Source organism: Eucyclogobius newberryi, unplaced genomic scaffold, assembly GCF_026437365.1.
Source record: "Eucyclogobius newberryi isolate DKJ021-1_F unplaced genomic scaffold, fEucNew1.0.hap1 SCAF_1, whole genome shotgun sequence".
NCBI lineage: Eukaryota > Metazoa > Chordata > Actinopteri > Gobiiformes > Gobiidae > Eucyclogobius > Eucyclogobius newberryi.
In genome coordinates this window covers 30,094,724-30,119,330 of record NW_027315723.1, presented here as the reverse complement: position 1 = coordinate 30,119,330, position 24,607 = coordinate 30,094,724, and the positions used below count along the sequence as shown (strand labels likewise).

At 41.1% G+C, this 24,607-nt stretch overlaps 1 protein-coding gene across 1 annotated transcript in view; it reads right to left on the bottom strand.

Moving 5' to 3' along the window:
* Positions 1–24,291, bottom strand: part of sesn1 (sestrin 1) — a 62,696-nt gene extending 38,405 nt beyond the window's left edge. The window contains exons 1-2 of the mRNA XM_072443181.1: positions 24,104–24,291; positions 23,289–23,609 (exon numbers count right to left, since the gene is read on the bottom strand). Coding sequence (XP_072299282.1) covers positions 23,289–23,567 — 279 coding nt within the window. The 5' untranslated portion in view covers positions 23,568–23,609; positions 24,104–24,291. The remainder of the gene's footprint in view (positions 1–23,288; positions 23,610–24,103) is intronic.
* Between the last annotated feature and the right edge of the window lie 316 nt (positions 24,292–24,607).

The window sequence follows — 24,607 nt, the reverse complement described above, 5'->3', positions numbered from 1 at the left end:
GACTGGTTGATGCATGAGAAAAAGGAGCAGAAGTGAGAGGTAGCGCCGTGCACTAGTCTCCGGTGACAAACTCCGTGGGTGGCACAACAAGGTCGGGTTTTACTGAATTCAACCTGTAAAACGACTCTACTTCTTCCCATTGGTAAACTTTATATACAGTTTGTTTTCACACCCTAAGCTGCATCTGCTATTCACGGTGAGAAAAGGAAGAAATTGTTGGCCCTGGCTCGTCTCCAGTGGCCCCTGGTATCCTGCCCCGCCCCCCCAAAAGGACAGTGGATTAGCTGCGGTCACCCCATTCGGGCCCATTCTGTGTTGGACACGGCGCAGCTCTGCTACCTCAGCGTTTGGGCTGTTTGGGCAGGAAAGCCCTCCGCCAGCTGCCTACAACAACAAGGCGGCCTTCATCAGCCAGAGTGTGTGGGAGTTAAAGCAACGAGGAAACTGTGATGTGTACAGCAGTGCAATATTAAAAAAAATAAAACAAGATGTTGATCCATAGCGACATATTAGAAGCAAAATATGAATAGATATACTGCATTTCAAGAAAATATTCGGAGTGGTTATCAAGTTAAAGATTTTGGTCTTAAAGTGCTACGCCAAACAGCCGCTTAGGGCCCCCTGAAGGCTCAGGCCCCCTGAAGGCTCAGGCCCCCTGAAGGCTCGGGCCCACTGAAGGATTGGCCCCCTGAAGCCTGGGGCCGGCCCTGATCACAGGTATGACGACGTACTTCACTGTAACGTTTTGAACATGATTCATATTTTGCATATAATAGTAAAAATGTTTCCAGAAATAAAATCTGTCAGTCTTCTCAGTGTTTCTAATGCTGTTGTTTCTTTACCTTATTGTTTTTTCAGGTGGTTTCCAGAGACCGATGTCAGTAATGATAATAAGCAAGCAACACAAAACACAAAATTGACGACTGTGCATTTCCATAATTACCAAAAAACCTGGGGCTAAAAAGCGCTCCATCCCAAATTATAAACCTGGCATGTTTCCTAATGATTCAGCCATGTCAGAATGTAATTATTCATTTCTTTGGCTCGTTTTGTACTCAGTCCACAAACAAGACGTCCAGTTTTATGTTGAGTGATTTAGTGAGGATTAAAATGCTGTGAACTAGGAGCACTTTTGAGTATAACGAATTCTTATTATTCATTATGTTTATAAATGACCTTTTAAAAGATTTTTTTACCTTCTATGTTTTATTAGGCAGGTGTGTGTAGTGTGAAAAGGGAGAGAAGAGCAGGGAGGACATTGAGCAAATTGTCAGAACCCGGAATCTATTTTGCAAGGTTGAGGCTACACAGAGCCAGGCATATGTGCTGTGGCTTAGAACACTCTGCCACTCTGGGCAGCACTACCTGGGTAAATAAAAAGCTAAAATTAAAAAAATGGAGGAGCTTGTATAGAACTCCCACTCCTCTCTCTGATCGTTGTGGTTTCAGGCCTCTGGAAGCATCCTGAGACTGGAGAATCAGGACTCATCTGTCCATCGAAATGAAAAATAACATTGTGTAATTTAACCTGGAGATATATGCAATAAGATGTCATTTCATACTTTATACAACACTCGTCGAACATTTGTCTTCTTAAAAAAGTTTCCTTCAACTGTTTGAGTAAGTTTCTGAGCCAGCTGCAGCAGCCTTGAAGACACTTCCCCTGCCGACTCGCACAGACTCTACCCTTTCCTGTGTGGAGTTCTTACTTCCTGAATAAGACATTAAAATTTCCCTCCGCATCATTCTTCCTCTTTCTCTCTGAAAGCTTTAATTCATCACTCACAGATTCTGTACTTATTACACTGGCATCATCAACTCTTAGTGAGAAACGACAAACGTGTGCACGGCCTTATGAGCACCAGTTATAATGAGCCTCCGGTGCAATGACACATGAACTGTGGAAAGCCAAAGCATGCAGGGAACTAAACTAAGCAAAACAGGACATATCAATGCAAAAGTACACACAATTATGAAGCACAACACGTTTTACCGACATTGTTCTGCAAAATAACCAATCCTGTACTGAACCAGAAGTGAACTAGGACTAGACTAGTACTAACTGCGTCTGAACCAGGGCTATCCCAGAATTAAACCAGGTCTAAAGCAGAATTAATAAGAACTAAGCCAGGTTGTTTGGAGGGCCAGATCTGACGCACATGCCTCACGTTGAACAGGCCTGCCCTAAATGTACATGTGTGTTGACTTTGTTAAATATGTACCATGTGAGGTGCCATAACCTTTGAGTAAACGAACACAGAGCAGCAAGAACAGCCAGTGACGACTGAAGGAATGTACACGAACATCTTGTACCCATAAAAACAAGTATACACTATCCAGCTTATAATGATTTATGGATATAAGGGACATTAAGGTTGCTGTATAACTAGACATAATGGGACCAAGCGATAAGCCCTGTGAATAAAAGGAATAATATTTGTTTAGACTAACTGAATGTGCACTGAGAGAAGAGTAAGACATGCTTAGCTATATGATAGCTTGACAGGACATGCCCTGACTTGTAACAGTGAGCATAAACAGCCTTGAGCAGTCTCCTGTCGGGCTACAGAGAGACTGATGAAGGGTTACAAAACATCTAAACGGGAGGTTGCTTATTTACTCATGCAGATTTGCCCATGAAAAGATTGTCAATTAGTATGCATTTTGGCCTAATTAAGTTAATTTTCACTGTCACCAGTTGGGTCAACGTAAAGGAGCTTTTGTTCCGAGAACAGTGCGACTGTCCCAGTGTAAACACACCAGCGGCCGCTCCGAGACCACCTATTTTTAGCAGTTTCTGAGCAGCAGCATCTCCCGCATTCTGGTGTGGGGCGAGTGTGGCGTGAAAGCGGCCGACCTCGGGACGAGCTAAACATGAGCAAAAGCACTTGGAATTGTATCAGAAAGTGCTTGGACCACATATATTTAACCTGCATCTAATGAGGCAAATTGGATCAACTTTATATCAGTGAGACACTCTCTTATGTGGTTCTGTGTGACGCCGACAGCTTCGTCTCTGCCATCATCACACATCCCTGTCATGGTGCATTTATCAAAATAACAGCACATGCACATGCGCAGAACTAAATCTAGAGCGCACTGGGGCCGCTCCACCGAGCGCTCTAACATGTGTAAACAACCTAACCTACTGCTTTAGAGCCAGGTGACACTGGGGCTGATAGACTTGTGTCGCTATGATTTTCCCTGTAAACTGAATGTACCCTATTTATTTGTTCTAATTGCATCCTTATGGTTGTACACTCTTCAAGTGGATCATTTTATAGATGATGCTTAATCCCACATGCCATATGATGACTTTACAGGGCCCTTCAACACTAGATATTTTATGCAACTTACAATATATGGAATTTGGCTCAGTTTGGTTATAATAGAAATGATGATCATATGCAGAATTTATGTCACAATAATTCCATCCAAGAAGACTGCAGAGAAATATAGAGCAGTAAAAGGGAAGTGTTTTTGTTTTAGGAAGCATTCACAGAGGACATGTACTTGAGTAACCTCCCCTAGTAACTCAAGCTGTTAACTTGGGTCGCTCTAGGGTTGGTAATACTCTGCAGTGGCACATGTGGAGATGATAAACAAGGAGTGGATGACTCTGCAAATATTTTATAACTGGTACGAATGCTTAACCTTTCCTGGGTCATAAACCGTGCTTACAGTATCCGTCAGTGCATGCGCTGTGGATGGTTCAACTTCAGAAACAATGGCATCTGATGTTGACCTATGAACCCACAGATCCTGGGAACAAGCGGGCGAATTATAGAAGCACCAGATGAGCTGAGCTGACTCGTGAGAATAACAGCACTTATGTCCAATGTCCAGACTGAAAAACTGTTTAAAATGATCAACACTGTCTACCTCAAGAGACAAAATGCACAGGAACCTATGACAACAAAGGTCAAGAAAGCTTCTATGAGCCTTAACACGATGATATGGCATTTAGTGTTGTAGGTGTTTAGAAATAGCTGCGCACACAGCTTGGTACAATCTGTCCCATTCATTTTAATTAGTAAAACAGAAACATATATTTTGATTCTTATTATTTATTTATTTCATGGGGACAGTGCCTGTTAATGAAAATACATCATATACATTTTGTAAACATGCCAAATTGTCATCCGTTGTCCTACATTCACTCTCACAGACAAACTCACATTCACACACCAGCGAACAGGAACACTAAGATCCAGCTCCATTAGCTAAAGTTCACTCATTGATGCTTGGTTGAAATAAAACAAAAATGTGCGGTCGAGTGGTTGTTAGTCGCCAAAACAGCTCTGTTTTTTCAATCATTGCCAAATTTTGGTGACTAATTATAACTTTACCATTGAAAATGCACTGGAACAGTACCAGCCTTTAGAATGCAGGCATCTGTTTACAGTGAAAGGGTCTGTAAATAATATGATTTGTAGCAGCAGATGACTCCCAACTATAGAGGTAAAATAGGATACATGTCTCTATGAGTATTTACTTTATCTTATACAGTATATTATGACTTCTCAATATGAACAGCCATTAGCTGTTATGCCATACTTAATGGTGAACCTGTTCTGTCAAATGTAACGACAGATTGTGGGACAAGTGTTGCGTCTGTTGAAAAACAACACCAGTCACAAAGCTGCTATTGTTTCTAACTGAAGTCTAAAACCTGCAACAGGTCTGCCCACTGTCATGTGTCACAAAGATTGGCTTTAAGATGAAGATGTTGATTATCTCTTGCACTTACTGTATGTTAGATACAGCAATGGGTCACATTTCTGGGTTCCTTCCTTTTGGGGCCCCCTTGCCCCGACCCATGAAAAACATAGCCTCATATTGATCGCTTTTGTAGATCATGATTTAAGGGTCCCTGAAGTTAATTGTCTCGAGCCATGAAATGGCAAGAGCCATTGTTCTTTATCAGTTTCTTCTTCTTCTTATAATTATTTGTTTTGTTTTGTTTTGTTATGGCATTTTTGACCTCCTGAAGTCCCTCATAGATACGATCCGCAGGGCAAAAGAATCTGAGAAAATTCAGCTTGCGAGATCGTCCGATGCGGAGCGACCCGACTCGACAGCGCATAGCAAAAAAAGATAGGAAATGAGACGCGTCAACTTGGCCTTGGCACATAGTTTGGAACGGTGATAGAGCTGCCTATGATGACACAAATGCAAACAGGAAGCATCGCTGTATGACTCACAGGAAGTCAGCCATGTTGGATTGAACTGGCACTGCCAATTTGACTTTTTTTTTCTTCAAAAAAGTACTTGTCCCAGGCTTTCCGTCTCATTGAGCGCAAAACAACACTTTCCGTATCTAGAAACATTTATACATACATACATTTAATAATCAGCCAATTTCTAAAAAACATTTCTTATGGTCTCCGCAAGACACATCGTCAAAAAACGCCTTAATTTCCATTGAGCTACTGAGCTCAAATTTCACTCGGAGCCTGGACGGGGAGCGAACGGGGAGATCAGGGTTTCGTTGGCGGACGCACGAGAAGATGGTCGTGCGGGTGGCAAGAGCCATCATCGCCGCTTGCGGCTTTAATTGGCTCGAGCTATTCCTTGGAATGGAATGCAACGAGTCTTTATTCTTGCCAGTTCTTCTTCTTCTTCTTCTTCTTCTTCTTCTTCTTCTTCTTCTTCTTCTTCTTCTTCTTCTTCTCCTTCTCCTTCTCCTTCTCCTTCTCCTTCTCCTTCTCCTTCTCCTTCTCCTTCTCCTTCTCCTTCTTCTTCTTTTTCTTTTTCTTTTTCTTTTTTTTTCTTTTTCTTTCATGGTCATTTTGCCACAACTTGGGCATTTTTGACCCCCTGAACATTGAAGAATGTCACACATGGGGACATAGACGCGATCGGCTCGGCCCGAACTTGAATAAAATGGAGGTTGCGAGAACGCCCGTCGCAACAGTGCCGACTAGTTCAAAAAAGAAAAAACATGAAACTCTTAATATTTGGCCTAGGCACATGAAACTTAGGACAGTGATAGAGCTACCTTTGACGAGTAAAACACACCTGGCAGCATCGCTGTATGATTAACAGGAAGTCAGCCATGTTGAATCAAAGTGGCGCCGAAGCTCATATTTCACTCACTAATGCGCTTTCATGGAGTGATTGGAAATGATTAATACCCATGTAACAAATGTTCTCTATTGTGTGAAAAACTCAACAGTGTCTGATTTGTTTGAAACTCATGGTTTATATTCTCCTCGAGACGCCATGAAAAAAGTGAATTGCTGATATTGTGTATTTTCACAATTGGCCACAGGGGCGCAATTAATGCCTTCACTTCCTCTTCCTCTTTTATTTTGATGGAACTTTTCCTCTCGCGTCGTGGTCTTAGCATTAGCGTTAGCATCAGCATTAGCGGTGGGTCTCTGTTGCTAGATGACAGAGGTACAGGGAGGAGGGGGTTTAAAGAATAAAGTCTAAAGAATAAAGTCTAAGAGAATGCAGAGTCGGGGCAATCGCGATCAAAACATGGTCGTTCTCGCGGGAAGGGGGTCGCACGGGAAGGGGGTCGCACGGGAAGGGGGTCGCGCGGATGGCGAGAGCCATCATCACCGCTGCCGCGGCTTTAATTCTGAATTGTTTTTGTGTCAGATTGTTTTTAAGGTGGGGGGTCCAGGGGTTATCTCAAAGAGTTTTTGAAGAAAATGATGTAATTACCTTTATTCAAGGCTATTTTAGATTGGCACATGCATCTTTTATAATAGCTAATTACTGTAAATTAGTCATTCATTATGATTGCAAAGATTCATGACTGTTTGTTATAAGAACACTTGTGTCACAAGCTGCTGATCTCAGGTTCTCAGTGGAGCCTCTTTGTGCCTCCAGAGCCCGCTGTCTGTGACCTGCAGCCTCACACTGGACTGCGGAGGAAAATACTTAAACCTGAAAGTTTTGTCAGGACAACTTGTCTAATGTTTCATGTTGCATCTAAAATTCAACAAAAATTATATAGAAAAATGCATCACTCTTTGTAAAGATTGATGCACGCTGTTAAATCTGCAGACATATTAGCTCATCATCTGTTTGTGCTTGTAAATGATCAAAAATAAAAAAGCTAATGTGATGTAGAACATCATTTTGGAGTCTTTGAGTTTCAATTCAACTTATTTGAATGCAATTGTGCTTTAAGTAGTTAATGATAAGGCGCATTGAGCCTTCTGTTAATGTCACACATTATGCGCCGCAAACCGGGCAGCGGCTGGTGTCCTTCTGTCATTGTCCTTAACATTTGACTTTATATTGCAAACGCCACTTGCCGTTTGCAATAAATACAAGGTTTCAATTATGACTGAGAGTGAGGACTATGTACACATCCAAAAGTACAAATTGAAATAGCAAACAAACAAGCTGGATTCCTAGAAGTTTCTGAACAATCTCCAGTAGTTGTTTACTTGTAAGTGTCACAATGGCTCCCCTTCTGTTTCTGCTCATGCCCCCCTTTTTCTCGCCCTTTCCTGTCCCAACATCCCCTTCCTTAGTCAGCCCCATCCACGGCTCTGACAGCCCATAAACATATTCTAGAGGTGTGTCTCCTCAGACCAATCGCAGCACTCACAGGCTCAGGGGCTCAGCCAATCAGAACGCAGACCATGCCTTCTACTAACGGCCAGTTGTTGTTTTGCTCTTTTTGTTTTCTGCAGCTCTAGTGATGGAGAGGATAAGGGGGAGGTGGGAGACTTCGGTAGCTTGCCAACAATTAAGAGGGGGCTACTCTCTGTGTGTGAAGTACACACCATTCACATGCTCTTAATCATTATGTCCTCCTCCCTCTGAGAGAACACATTTACAGACCATCAATCATGTGATATAATGATTATCAGTTTGAAGTATAATATGGTCCTGTCTTTTTTGTCATAACAAGCTATATCACAGTTCATTCTATTATATCACATTCATTTTTTGTTTTTCATAACAGTGTCTGGCTATTATTATGTGCATCTCAGGCTACTATGACAACACAAGTACCTGCCTTAAGCTAATAGATGTACAAAAGCAAGGTGAGGTGTAATAATATGAGTGCATAAAAACAAAATGGTTACAGAGGAGTGTTTTGCCCTGAAGGTTTTTTACAGTGAAAGTCCCAAAGCCTAGAAAAACATTACTGATGTGTTTTCTCTTCCACCTTCCTTCTTATTGCTTCATTGATGCAATACATGTGTTGCACAATCAAAGTGCTGTTGCTTTCAAGAACGGACTCCTCAAAGCTGTAAACATATCAGGAGTCAAACCGCCTTGAGTGTCAGTGATATTATTGCCAAGGTGTAAAAACAGAATGAGAAGCTGAACCAGTCTTGTGACGAGGCCTCTTATGTAACTTTATAACTCATTATTTCTGATTCACACTGGAGGAAGAAGACAGAAGAAGTTATCCATTGGGCCGTTATAATTATCTGCATTAAAGATAACAGTATAAAAGCTGTTAAATATGCACTTTGTAACTTTTCGAGTAGAGGGTCCGCCACATGCCTCGTCTCATGCTTCGTCTCATGGTGATGTCATTGCATTCTCTGTTTTATACATATCTGCCTTGCTTTTGTTTAATGACTGGTGTTTCTACTGTAAGAAATACATGCATTACTCACAGGCATTAATGTGTGTGGAGTCGCTTCTTCAAAGATTTGACCTGTAACTTTGTCAGGTGGTGCCACTGGCTTGTCTCAGAGCGAGATCAGTTTAATGGATTACAAACTGTACTATTGTACTATTTCACTACCAAATAAAACTAATAAATTGTCACTACCAAATAAAACTAATAAATAATGAATACTGTGGAACATTACAGGCATTACATGGTAATGTAAATCTGTACATGAACATGTACTTAAACAAGTTAAGTTAAATGTAAATGTATTGTTTTTACTGGGGATTTAGCTGTTAAAAGACAGATTTTATTTATTTTATTCTTATGGTGATACTAATATTCAAATTGAACCTTTTAATTGCCCCTGGCTGGTTGCATGTCTGTAACAAAAATAATTTCTCCTTGGGGATGAATACCAGTAAATTTGATTCTGATCTCCTTAAAACAACACAATCTGTACACAATGTACAAAAGTAACCTTTTCAATCTATATGTCTACAGTCATTGTCAGAGTAGAAGCCTGTCTCACATCTTCAGGAAGACTGTTTAAGCTGCATAAAACTGAAACGCAGATTCCCCATGTTTAGTCCTGACTCTGGCACCAGCAGGAGGCCGGTCCATGTTTAGTCCTGACTCTGGCACCAGCAGGAGGCCGGTCCATGTTTAGTCATGACTGGCACCAGCAGGAGGCCGGTCCATGTTTAGTCCTGACTCTGGCACCAGCAGGAGGCCGGTCCATGTTTAGTCCTGGCTCTGGCATCAGCAGGAGGCCGGGCCATGTTTAGTCCTGACTCTAGCACCAGCAGGAGGCCGGTCCATGTTTAGTCCTGACTCTGGCACCAGCAGGAGGCTGGGCCATGTTTAGTCCTGGCTCTGGCACCAGCAGGAGGCTGGGCCATGTTTAGTCCTGACTCTGGCACCAGCAGGAGGCTGGGCCATGTTTAGTCCTGGCTCTGGCACCAGCAGGAGGCCGGTCCATGTTTAGTCCTGACTCTGGCACCAGCAGGAGGCCGGTCCATGTTTAGGCCTATTGTCCTCAGAGTCCGAGATGGTTCATATGGCACTAACATGTCCACCAGAAATGTTGTACCTTTAAAATAATGTTTCAGAATTGTATGCACAAACTTACAATGCTAAATGCCATTGGTTAATTAAACTTACGCTTCAAGGAATCTTCTTAACACTAATTTAGAAGAAAATGCTCCATATCAATAAATAACGTCATCGTTACACAGTGTTGCTTTGTTCCTCAGTGGTCCCTTTTTGCACACCTGCCTAAACGTTTGGACCAGTGGTATTTAACCCTTGCATGGTTGTAACCCGGCACTTTCGACCTATTTCTCAAGTGAAGAAGAACACTGCACAGCACCAACTAAACAATAATAAGGGCCAATGGTTCTTCTGACACACAAAAAGATAAGTTTTACCTGCACAATATCTAATACAAAATGTATAATTGTTAATATAACAACAATTTTAATGAAAGGAAAACACCGCAACAGCAAGTGCAAAAAAATACTATGCAATGTAGTGTTGCAATCAACCTCCTAACAGTACAAATTAATTTTAGCCGCATGTTTTGTAGGTGCCAGGCATTTGTATCAAAGGTCCATGCTTAAAAAAAAAGTACATAAATGGTCAATACTACATTACATTACATTATAGGCCGCTGTCTGAACAAATGCAGCTTAAACAGAGTGCATTCCTGTTCTTGTCAATGTATATAATGTCCCCTGCTGCTTTGGCCCAATCGACTTCCCTGTACCGTGTTTTATGTAAACAGACGCCTGCTGTAGCTGGAAACAAAGTTGATGAGATAAATAACAGAACTGATATGGGCGATGATACAACAATAGCGGCTGTAAAGAAATAAGGAAACTTTCTAGTGATGGTGGAAGAGATCACGTTAAAGTGAAAGTTTGGAAATACAAAGCAAACAAAGCCAAAACAAAGAAGTCGGTGTTTAAGTCAATAAAGTCAATAAACATAATCTCTGGCCATCAGACACATAATATAATAAAAGTGCACTATGTAATTGTTCTGGTGGCATTGAATGTTCACCGCAAGGCACCGACTAAACCATAACGACAAGCAGGCAGTGGAACAAGTTACAAGTCAGATCTGTGGAGAGGCGGGACTACAGTCAGAATTAGAGTTGTCAAAAGTCTCAAGATGTTAATCAATACTAAATCCATCAAACTATTGACTCATTTGAGAGCAAAACTATATGTGAAAATGTTTTAATTATCTTGAGCTTTAGCAGAACTATAAGACGATGACGTAACGCAAAGAAAGTGCTATTATTTATGTGTGTGAGTGTTTTTTAAATCATTATTATGTGTTGGACATGTTAGTTTTGAGACTCTTAAGAATGCATGCTTTTCAAAGTATTTCTTAAAAACACCTGCAATAAATCAATGCAGGATAGAGACATTTAAAGCCTGACTGTGGAGACGAGGAGGATCTAACAGAAAAGTCACATAGTGCACCTTTGACTACACCGTATTGTTCACCTATCAAACACATGATAAATCACCTTTCAATTGCTCACTGCTGGACATTGACGCAGCAAAACAGTGTTGCATAAGCTCCCAAACCAAGCCCCTTTCGTGTTTGCTCTGTGACATCATGGCCCCCGCGCACCGGGTGTACGATTTATGGGGCCCTCCCTGATACGGCCGCTTCCTTCCTTCAACATTAAGTGACACGACGTGAGCCAGTGGGCCTCAGACACACCCTCAGAACCCTCCAATCAACAATCACGATCCATATCTATCGGAAAGCTTGCGTCCGACTGTGCCCAAGCGGGTCAGGAGGACTAGTTTTCCATTTCTCAGGTTAAGGTAAAAGGATAGTGGGTTTAGCTGGTGTTGACGCGTGACTTAGTGTTATTTACAAGTGGAGTCATTAAAGCTACAAAAATAAAATAGTCGTGGTTTGTATATATTTTGTGTTGGTTGGCAACCAGAGGAACATGCCATAACCTGTCTATATGCCACGAAACCTAATGACGAAGCGGGGCAAACAGCCAAAAGACAGTGTTCAGGAACCAGGTGGAAAGTTCTTTGCGAAACTCTCGCCATCCATCTCTTTTTGGCTTGGATCTTGAACTTCATTGCCCATTATCGTTTGTGTCTGATATCATTCCTTTACCAGGGCGTTTTGGCTCAAAACTACAAAAGAATTCTTGCGATAGCACTTACACATTTCCGCATAAGAAGCTTAAAGTCATGTTGATGCCCAGACACTTTGTAAGAGCGTTTAAACCTTCAGAGTTGCAAAGTTGACAACGTCGGCTGTGCACACAACCTGGATCATTACAGCCGACACTATACCAAAATCAGAAGTTATTGTGTGTGATAAATAAATACAGTTACCACTAGACGAAGCAGAAGATGATCTGAGTGAAATTAAATCAGAAGGTTGGAGGAATTATAAAGAGACTCCAGGTTTTTAAGTTGCAGTCGTGAAGGAAACGGCATTAAAAATAATCTATAAATCAGAGCGCAACCCATTCGTTCATAACTTTCTTTGTCATCCAAATCTTCTGCCTTGCCTTCGGTGGACTTACAGTAGCCTCTTTTGTCCGAGCACATTGCATTTATTATCTGATTCACAGTTATTTGTAGCGATAAGTGTCCACATAGGCCTTGCACGCCATTCATCCACACTCCCCTGCTTTGCTCCTCTTGAGTTCTGCAGGTCGTCCCACAATGGTCCACATTGTTTCAAAAGCATTTGCAGTAGTTTAGATCTCTGTCTAATACGCTTTTTGGCCTTGAAGATTATATGGGATACTTTCAACATGGGCTCAGACTTATTTTTAATCACCTTCTGCAGCGGCTCAAAGCCTATACACGCCCTTCCTCAAATTCTTGGCAATGGATTGTGCCTGATCATGCTTTATAATACTGTAAGCCATGAAAGGTGGGAAATAAAAGGTGAAACATAACATTAGTGAATTTGGAGAGGGTTAGTGAGCACCATCGGCGGACAGTGTATTATTAGTCCAGTCAAGTGATAATGAATGAGCTATTTGCGTCATGGAGTGAGAATAGCAAGTTTAATATGAAACCAGCTGTTCTGTGTCATCATCTTATCTCGGTTTGAGGAGGAAATGAGGCGGACAATATAAGATGGAATTTATAATAACATCAAGCTCTCATCTGGAACAGGTTCAGTCGACACACTGAAACACATTGTCAACCTATCATTGCTGTGCCCACAATACACAATATAATAGTTTATGTACATCATTATATCAAAAACAAAATGGCATAAAACAGTTTCCCTCAGAGGCAACCAACCAGCGAAAGACATAAAGCTTCTTAAAACAATATTCTGCTGCCTGTGAACAAATTACTTCCACATTCAAACTGAAGTGTAAAATAGCAGCTTTGAGTTGTGAACACGTGTTATTTACACGTGTTGTAATAGAACCTGCCAAAACAATTACATGTTAGATGTTTGTACAGTTACAGTTACAGTGTTGTACTTTGTTATGTGTTATATATCATAATGTGTTAATATTAATAAATATATTATACTTTTTCCATAAACAACATTACTGTATCAAAAATTGTTCAGAGTTCAGTTCAGGGGTCAGTAGGGACTTGTCCTGATACCACACTGTAAAACCAGGCCTCAGTGAACCTCTAATCTGGTCAGAAACAGCCCATTACTGTGACAAATGAGCTGGACCACACTTGTTCCCAGAAAGGTGTTGCAAGGTAACGTTTTCGGGACATTCCTTCAGCGCTGTAAGCACGCTCAGTCACTGTCACAGGCCCGTTCGACTCAAGTAAACTCAAGGTGTGATGGATGACAACATCATGTAAGAGCATCTTGTCCAATTACTGCCTCAGGACATGTAGTACAAGTGCGAGGCCGAGGAGGGTAAACAAGTCACAGATCTCTGAGACAAAGTTTCCGTTCGCTTTTTCCTCTTTATTTTCACAAGGGCTCGAAATGTGTTGCACAAAAAGATAGTGTCAGCAATTCCTCTTCGGCACGTGAGGGCAATGTAAAGGCGGAACACGACACATGCCTTCGGGCGGATCTTTAAACTATTTAAAGGTGCACCATGTAACTTTTCAGCTTTGTCTTGTTCTTGTTTTTGCTTTGCCTAGAATGTTTCACAGTAAGGCAGTTCAGGAAAAGTCTGTGGAGAAGCGACCCTGCTCACAGTAAAAATTCAAATGTGAAAATGTTCAAATGTTCAGGTATATTACAGCAATAAAAACGTTTAATCAAGCAGAAAAGTTACATATTGCACCTTTAACTACACCACCACATGACAGACAAGCACCAGTGTTAAAATGACCATCCTTTCAATATTCAAACAGCATCTTTCATTCAGTTGCGTTCCAACAAAGCCTTAAAAAGTGATGGAGGTGGAGTAATATTGTTGATAATCAATGCTGCCTTATAAGGTATTTGTTGTGTCGGCAAAAACTCTCTCAGAATTAACTTCTAGCTCTTTATAGTCACAGTTTCTGCTTGAAATGTTGTCCTTCGCGGTATAGAAAGACTATTATCCACTATTGAGACAAGAGCAAAAGCCGTTTTACTAATTTGTATCTTTTTGTGCTCGGTTTATATAGGAGCGACAGAGCCCAGGTTGGGGTCAAAGGTCACTGGCTGTGGGAACATAAGGGGCCCGTACAGAGCTGTCAGCGTCCTCACAAACGGGTTGTAACATAAACACAGCGCACACATACGCTCCCAGACAATGCATCCCTCTTCAAAACGTGCACAATAGTCCCACACTGGGCTGAAACAATATGAAACACATTGAAACAACAGGACGGCAAGGTTTAAGGCAACACGGAGCAGGAGCAATGAGAAACTATCCATCAGACACTGACACAGAGACGTTCATGTTCAAGTGTGGGTCTCAAAAAGTTACAACAATGACAAACAATCAATAAACCGTTAAAGGAGAATATTTTCTTTTTCCTGAACTACAGAAGCAGATCATTATTTAACATTTTGCTCATTGTAAGCCGCAATATTGATCTAAAACGGTGTTGTGATAGACACAGGTCCATTGGCTGTGTTCAAAACTGCAGAACTGATAAGCCCCGCCTCCTCACAGCCAAGTATTGTACATAAGAGTTTTATATGTTTTTCTCTACTTGCACATTGTCTTAGATTTAAGTCTATTTTCAAAGTTATGTCTCTTGTTTCTATTGCATGTTTATATTCTGCTGTCTACTGTGGACAAATAAAGGTTCTCTTATCTTCATAATGACATTTCACTGTAAAAAGCAGCAGATTTTCCCTTTAAGAAAATCTATATTCATCCTGTAATGCACCACTTTTTTATGTATTAAATGGCGATTGAATATTGTTATAACATAATATAATATATCATAACAGAATCTTTGACAGAAAAATTAAAACTTGTTGGTAATTATTTTGAGCAACAACAACAAAAAAGTTAACAATGTTGTTCTTCTCATTTATTAATAGTGTTCTTCAGTAAACTTACAATATACAGTAAGAAGTAGCAAATGGTGTGGTCAAAGCTCATTGTTAATTCAAAGCCAGAAGATTTGTGTGGTTATGGTGATACAGTCGTCAAGGCACTTGCCAAGGCTTCAGTGGCGTTTCCAGACTGTCACAGAGGTGGTTACTGTTTAAGTTAATATTTGTACAGATTAAATAAATTAGATGCATACGTATTAATGTATATTTACTCTTGTTTGTTTAAATGTGGTGCAATATTGTTATTTAACCCCAATTTACTGCCTCGGCCACTCTGACTGGGGTGGCACTTGGGGAGGCCCATTCAGTTTCCGGACTTGCCCCCCCCCCCCAGGCTGCCTCTTAGAAACGCCCCTGCAAGGCTAGGTGTTGATCTGGTTGTGATCTGAGTCCTAATACGGGCTACCTCGGCTCAGACCTGGACTGGAGCCACTGGTCTATTCATGTTCGTCACCTGATCCGCAGATGCTCTGAGTCCTATATACCCACAGTCATAAATCTCCCCAGACATGTAAACACAAGCATGCCTCTCAAAGCATGGCATTGAGAGGCACACCAATACACACCCTCCACCTGGCCTGATGTCCGGTGACCAGGGCAAAGGGAAAAAATTAAAATCATGTGCAGCTTTTCATGCATCCAGCCAAACTACATGGAAAATTCCCATCCAGTACAGAGAGAGACCTGCCAAAGTGCAGCACAGAGCTCCCCCCAGTGGCCTCAAAAGCACCTGCATGCATTCTGTCTCCATATGTGAATGATGAAACCACTCAATGATGGCTGCTCTGTTTCATCAACTAAAAGGCGGAGCGCTAAAGAGTGAGAGTGCTCGGGATAAAAGGCTTATATTGATTTTTTTTTTTTCAAGTACAGTATCCATGGACAATCACCTTCATCACTCATTTATGAACCCAATCAAATAAATTCTGGGCAGATGGCAAGCCAGTCGATAGCTGGAAGTGACCGGGGAGTGAGAACATGAGGCCAGCTGAGAGATACGCAGCCACCTGGACAAAGATCTAATTTGAGCTGGCTGCTTGATTTGTTGAAAATACACAACAAGAACAACAACAACAAGAATAAACTGCAGTGGAAAAAGTCCATACTACGTCCATACTAAAGTTTCTACAGTATATTGACTGCCTGTGATTACATTTGCATTACCCATACCTTCTTATTTGAATTGCATTTTAACAAGGATGTTTGGTGTAAATTTGCATGTGGTTCTTATACACAGACTTCCTTTGGACACCACTAGAGGAAGTACATTTAAATACCAAATATTTCTGTGTAGAGAAGTATATTGTGTAGGATAACTAGGATGTTGGGGAAATGCAACTTGGCCCGGAATGACGGAACCTTTAGTTACATAAAAGTCTGTTTCCACGGGCAACATAAGGAGCAGCTGCTTTTTATAGACATACTGAAAAATAAATGAGAAAAATAAAGCAGCAGAAGGCAAGTATCTTTCGACTAAGTTATTAATATCAATCACACATGGTAGTTTGTTTATTCATCAGGATCATTTGGTGGTCACATAATTCAGTTTGTGAACGTTGCTTGGATGGATTATATTATTTCCAGTAACAAAATGTACCAAACTGTGGAAAACAGCCACGTCGGACCAACTAGTCTTAATGTAGCTTTTTTCACGTGTGCAAAAACTTCTTTTACGTGGTATTTGGAGAGCAAATCTTTGCTAATGCACGGCCCAATCCCACAAAGACTAAATATGAACGGGTCTAGTTAATGGGTAAATACTATGTCAATATAAGGCCCGTCCACAAAAGGCAATCCATTATTTTGAATGAAAGAATGACAATGAATCAAACTCGCTGTATATATAAAGTGAGTTAAACATATGAACACAAATATCATACAAGACAACGTTTTGGAGACAATCCATGAGTCAAATGAACTTCTCTATCCCGAAATCCCTTAAACAGCCTTTGTCCAAGCGCTTGTTTCTGTAGTGCGTTTTTCAGCTTCAAAGACTTTGTTATTCCCTTCCCACCTCCTGCTGCAGCAGTTAGCGGAGCCCACTCCTCCCTCTCTGCTCTCTGTCTTGAAGAACGTGGGAGAGACAAGCCGAGCCTTGTGATGTAATGTATGGGCCCCATCAGAAATGAGGCGAGAGAGATTGTGAGAAACTCTTTCAAGCTGAAAAGGATCATCTATTTTAGTATTAGTTGTGCTTGTTGGCAGAACACATATTAATTAAGCCAACACTGTTATTTTGTACCAGGTCTAAAGCAGGAAATGAACACATGTCAAGTTTAAACGCAAGTCACTACACCAGGATTGTAATTGCACTAAATCAAACTCACAAGATTCAGGGCTTTGCAGGATTTAAACGGTAACAGAACAAAACCTGGTTTTCAGCATCATTCAATAGGTCTATTCAAGTTGGGGCAAAGCTAGTTACAGTTGTTATTATTGTGATTTATTGGTGCAGTTAGTAACATGTAGTAGGGTATTTAATGTGAAGAAAATATCAATATAGACATGAAAACAACCAACTCTAAGGCTAAAGCAAAACTACACCACCTCTACATCTGCTCATAACATCTAGTCCAATGGTTCTCAAACTTTTCACAGTACTACCTAAGTAAAAGGCCTTCAAAGTACCAACAGTTCTAAACCTGGTCTGTAAAATGACCATTCCAGGACTAAATCAGGGCAGAATAACGTCTAAAATGGGACTGAGACAAGATCTAAGTCGTTTTGTGCAAAGAGTAACCCAAAAGAGGGCATGAATGTGAATAAAATTGACTCAAAGTTAATCCCAGAATTCAAAATACCCCCGCGTACCACCAGAAGAAGCTCACACACCACAGTTTGGGAAAGACTGGTCTAGTCCAAACTAGAGCTGGGGAGGGTATCTAATTGTGCCTGTGCGCTTCAGGGTTTGTCGGTCCCTGGACGAAATTATTGCTGGTACTTTTCCACTGGATGCTGCGGTCTACATATGCAGGGGACAGCGCCGGACCCACCTCCTGCTTCTCCTCCCTCAATCTCAACCCAGCTCGCCATCACACGAAATCCTTTGCCAATCCGTCACATAGTTTGCCCACACTTCTCTTCGCTCTTCCAACGACTTCCATCTTTTCTTCCTCGCCCGTTCAAACCCCGAATAGCGTGAGGCCCAAATGAATCGGATGCGGGGCAACAAACAGCCCCCTCCCTTTAACAAACACGCCTCAGCATTGCACCTCATCCCACTGGTGCCATGGCGACTGGTAAGACTTTGCAAAAACCCATCGGTACCGCGCATCCTTTCTTCAAATTCGCAAATTAAACACTTCGTCGCGACAGGGCATCCCAACTAGGCTGCGTAGTCAAATTTGTGATTTCGATCGACATTATCGTGGAATATTGCATGTTTTTCCTTACATTATGCAGTCATACTTTTTCATCATTTATTGGGGCTTGCAGGAGGATTGGCGCTGACCTAGTTGCACACTTACTCCCCCCCAGTCTCCCGGAGTCGTCAACGACAGCCGGGTGCTCGGGCTGAAGGTGGGGGTCTGTCTGTGAGAGGATCAAAGTGTGGCTCTGTGCTGCGTGTCCTGTTGGGAGTGCTTGTTATAAGGGCTGCAAGCCATTGAACGAATTTCTATATCACACAAAAAGAGAAAGAAAATATTGCAATACATTTTTGTCTTCTTCATTTTTCAGTTGTCATGACAGAACCATCCAAATTACAGGACAAAGTAAACGGACCGGACCCAATATTATGCCCAAAATGATCATTCATAATGTTAAATAAAGGAACTCGTAAACATGTAGTGCAAATAACTACATTTCATACTTACATTATATTATTAGTTGTCATAATATATCCTAATATAACACCTGTTTTCTCATTAAAGTGGATTATGTACAATTGACTTGTATGAGCTTTTAACATCAGTAAGTTGAGAGTTGTATTTTGATTGATTCATGCATGTTTGTCCTGTATTGTCCTTCATTAGAGGTCTGAGTACGGTACTCAGAAAGAATCCCCTATCTCCACCCACAGCTCTGAACAAAAATGTTTATTATTTCAAAATAAAAACATGAAAAGGAAAATTGGCTCCTTGATACAGTGAAATGTCGTTATGAAGAGGCAGGCCCTAAGTTCTGTTGTTCAGAACAGGAAGTAGATGGACCAGTCTCTATTTTAAGGCTGTTTTTGACCAATATTGTAGTTTATAATTATGATCTACGTATGTTATACACCTGGAACAGTACACACTTCAAATTAAAACAAAGTGAGCATTTCTATTTCGTAAACAAACAACTAGTTCACATTAAAGCGTCAATCCCTCAAAATATAGATATAGTGCAAGCATCAAGTTCATTTTATAAAGTAGAGATACATAGAATAGACTAAGCACTAACCACCATAAGCAGACCTTTTTGTCGGTCAGTTGTATCAGAGCTGTTATACAGTGTGACTATGAATAATGAATCTGTAATAGCTAAGATTATAAATCATGAAATATGGAGCTATGAAATGCATTAACATGGAACAGAGCTGTCCCTTTGGACGTGCTGACCGGGCCGGTGCCCAGCTGGCAGGCAGCTGTAAATCCACAGCTTTATTTCTCTATCGTCCTCAGAGCCACCCAACGTTTCACTGTACTCTTACTGGGCTAAAGGTCGCTGCTACTCTCTCCCCCACCAACGCAACATTTGTCTTCACCCGCTCCATCCACTTAATCCACGATCTGTCCTTGACTTCTCATAGGTTCATCACTGCACTGACCAGCAACAGGATCAGCAACAGGATCGATTAACTACAAGTGCAGCTTTTTATTGGCTATCTCTATGTATGTTACTATTACTTATAAATTGCTGAGTGGGCATGTTTCCATCTATTAGGCATAATTGTATTGTTTATTAAATCAACTGTAGTTAAAGGTTTTAGTCACATAATGCATTCAAGGAAATCTTTCGAACGGACTGGAACAGAGTAAATCTCTTTAGTCGAGTGGGAAAACAAGTGAAGGTTTGATCAAAATGAGAAAAACAACATCGGGGGCCTCAGGCTGATTGTGCAATATGTTCTGCAATCAGCCAACCACATTTTTTTTTTAATGCTTTTGAACATAGCAATTTAGCACAGCAATCGAGTGCAATGATCTATCTGGAAATAGCAATAGAGTACAATCAATCAGTAATGAATGCTGCCTTTCATCATTTTGGAGGGTCAAATTAGGAAGCCAATATTTTTAATTAATCGCACATAAGTGTTTACCAGGGAGGCAGCTGAGTCATGCAAAACATCCATGATTAACTAAATAAGTACGTGCTGAAACTGTGGACTGTGTTGAAGAGCCAACAGCAGCTGCTTGGCTTCAAAAAACATCAGTTGGGTTCAAATCCTTTATGCACTACAACAAATATTAATACGTCTTGTACTTCACTGAACTTAAAGGTGCACTGTGTAACTTTTCTGGTGGGAGTCTATTGCATTTATTGACTTTGAGGGGATTTGTATTGTTCAAAAGCACATTGAAAAACATGCATTCTTACAACTTCATGTGGAATTCTTACAAAAGGTGTAAGTACAATCTTTTATTATTTTTTCTTAATGTACGGACGATTTACATTCAAGACCCCTGACCTGTATCTGGACCTGGCGGTGTCACCCACTCCGCTCCATAGATATTAGCTTAGTGCCATACCGTGGGACATTCCGAGCAGGGCAATAACATCTCCATGGAAACAAGCAGACCCTCCACTAAGAAAGTTACATAATGCACCTTTTAATAATAACAGCAAGAGGCACTAAGTCCTTTTGGAATTTACTGCATGTCCATAACTTTGCCTTTTAAACCCTGTGGGCCCAATCTGGCATCGCAAGTACAGGTTGATTTTTTGTGAGTAGCTCTTAATTCAGCTTCAGGCAAAAAGGGGCCGGACACAATGGTGTAATTACATAATACAGAGAAACAACTCTCTCCGTCTCTGTCCGCACACATAAAGGCCAGCTCCTTTCATGCAGCTTCCCCGGAGAATCTGCCCACAGCTTTCACCGGCTTCAACCCAACAACAGTGCCTACTTTTTGTGGTTGTCACAGCACAAAACATTTACAGATGCCTGGGTGTCATGACACAGTTAAGACTAAATAGAAATATGGTATTGTTTACTGCACCGAGCACAGGGAAAATGGAACAGGATGCATATGTTCCAGAATAGTCATGATGCAAAAACAAACAAATTCAATACAGGGTATTGTTATTGAAATTAGCGTATTGAAAATGATTTTGTAAATTGTATAAGTATATCTTACTTTATTACTGTGACTGGGGCCCCCTTATATTAGATAAGGTCGCTTCTGGAGAGTTCCCTTTTATATAACGCTTATAAAAGGCTATAAAAGTGAATTATATTCACAAATGTTTTATACTAATATATAACACAAAAAACATTTTCAGCAATATATAATAGCAATTAATTTGTGTTATGTGGTTTTATATGAATTCTGATATAAAGCTCAAGATATTTTTTTTAAGTGTTCAGGAAAAATCAAATTTTGTCTAGTTTTCGTGATTTTTTTAGTCTTGACCCTTGTTCAAGTGAATATCTAGTTTCAATACTAGTTTCAGTATCAACAAGTACCGGTATCTATTTTTTTTATACTTTTGACCACCCTAGTCAACAACATGCACTGGTGAGAAGAAAAGGAACAGCAAAAAGCTTTCAAAACAAGGAGCTTTTATCAAGTCCACTGATAAAATGGACATGGGCAATTATTAATCATGCACAGTTTGCATATGCAGTACAAATCAATAGTAGAATATTATGAAGAACGTCTTACAAAAGGAGTGGGTTGCCATGAGCGATGGCAGTATGTGAGTCCAAAGATGTTATTTTTAATCAGTAGATGTGGAGGAATTAGTCTTCTGTCTGAGCTCGCCCCCCTCGCTCACCCCTCTCCCTCGCCCCCCTCCCTCGCCCCCCTCCCTCGCCCGCTCCGTCCTGGACAATGCGAGAAAGGTGTGCGCTGCTTAACCACTCAGATCAACATGAGCTTCCACCCGGGGCTCATAAATACTGTGAGCAAATGCAGCTTAGCATAATTCAGAAATACCAGACGGTGTGTACTGTGGTGCACGGCTAAACCCACAAAGAAGCTTTCTCCCTCTCATCTCCCCTTCTACCCCTCTCCACCAGCCCCTAAAGCACCACAGGACAAATACTAACCAATGCCAAAACACACTATTTACAAAACCTGGCTGGCTCAAAGCTCTTCTTTGTGGATTAAATGAACACTACATCCACCTGCTTGTGTAGAATTAACTATGTTTGCTGAAGCCTTTTATAGATTCACAGGATATGAGATTGATATTACTTATCATGCACTCTGCACATAAAAACAAAGACTCCACAACATGTTTTAGACCACTGCCATTGCACAATCTCACAGCTTCTATTCTTTGACTTGAGGAAAGCCCAACCCACTGGTCATTGGCACAAGAGAAAAACAGCTCAGTCATCAACAAATTTAAATACGGAAAGGCATTGGACACATTTGACATCACTGTTTTGTGCTGCCTCACTGCTGTTGGAAAATGTCATCGCATCATGTTATGGCAACAGCGTGTATTGTACAATTTATGAAGCATTTATAACACAACAACAAAAAGCTTTGACAACAATTTCAGTAAAAAGGAATCAGAAAAGGTGTAATGCCATTGCCAGGGAACAAAATTCACAGAATAGGAACTTGCAGCATACAACGATGAATAATAATAAACAACAATAATAAAAGCAAGATATATCACAAATATTAAAAAGTATGTCCTGTATAAAGCTCCAGCAATATTGTCAACGATCATCTTAATCTTTTTTTACTTTGGATAGAAGGTTAATCAATATGCACAACGTTTAACTGAAATTACTTCTACTGCTGTGTATGGTGCCCAAGTCATCCTTCTGTAGATGTTGTTTATGCACATTTATGTACTTATTACTCTTCACATCCACATGAAGAATGGAGGGTTTACCTTGTGTTACCATGTGGTAGATTTGTCTTTCTATTAATACATTACCTTGGTATTTTGCACTCAAGGACATACAGTTCATAGGTCTCTGCATTGCTTAACCTATGTTGGCAAAGGAGTGATGTAAGACCAGCTACAATGACTGAAATGATGTCAGCAATGCTAAACCACATTCTTGGGCTTGGGTTGTGCATACCTCCCTTACCTGGACAGTTTGCAGAAGGTGAATGCCGCGCTCCCTGACGTCTCGAAAGGGGCACCGTTTGGACAGCATCAGAAGGTGGGCCAGGATGTCATTGAGGTCACTGCGTTGGGGGCATCCCGAGGCGGGCGGAGAAGGCACTGGGGCCGGTAAGGGCCCGATTGCCTCCACTTTCCTCAGGACCTCCTGCTGAATGAGATCCATGGCCGCATCCCTGGAGCTGGCATCTCGGCTGCTCAAACCGTCCCATCTGCCCAGAGACTCGTGGTCCTGCACTTCCATCTCGTCACTCGGGACTAATGCTTGTGGATTGTTACAGAAGGCCTTTTTAGGGAACAAAAATATATACGTATCAGAGAAAAACTGTCTGCTTTAATCATAGTACTGCCTTTCTGACACTTTCTGATGCTTCTCAATTTGCACAGAGAAAACACTGATCTTTTTAAACCATACTACTATGCAATAACAGTCAAAAATATAAGTATAATTACATACATGCATTACTAATTCCAAAATAAATGTAAACCAGTGCATACATGGTAATAGCCTAAACATGAATAGCACCAAAACCTGGCAGGCAAATGTATGAAATCACAGCCAATGATACATCTACAGTTATAGAATGGCAAAGTGATAATCTACTGTACTTCCATTCAATCTGTTTATGCATGCCTCCCGTCGTCAAGCCTTTTCAAGATCCCCGTTAACAAAGAGTCTAGACACAAGCAAAAAATAGCTAAATAGTAAAAAGTACGTGCCCGAATCCAACTCTCTTATTGTAAACCTCTAACAAACCATGTCACGAATGTAATACTCACTTTAATGACATTCTTTGGTGCAGGTCTTTTGCAACGGGACTTCTCACCACAGCACTGGCCAGTGAGTCCCAGCAGCAGGACAGAGACGAGGGAGGCACGACTTCAGGGCAAACATTTGATTGGCACGGACGCTCAGCCAATCGCGATGAGGAGCACGAAGACTAGGGCGGAGCTTCGGGATTTCTGTGTCATGATTGGGCAACGGGGCGTTTCCAAACCAACGGGGGAGACGTTCATGGGAGTTGTGTTTCCCAAAGCAGACTGTGGAGTTATCGCAAAGGCGCACAGGACTACACTTCCCATCATGCTGTTCGACCAAGCGAGACCCCCCCCAACTCTTGTTTATCAGAAATGACAGCGAGGGTTTAAAAAAAGACAGAAAGACAAACATGTTCTAGATGGAGCCCATATTGTTATAAAATGTACTTTACACGTGCACATTTCTTGTACATTGTTTAATATAAATTTTAATGAAGATAAGATGCAATGGGTGCGTTCAAGTTT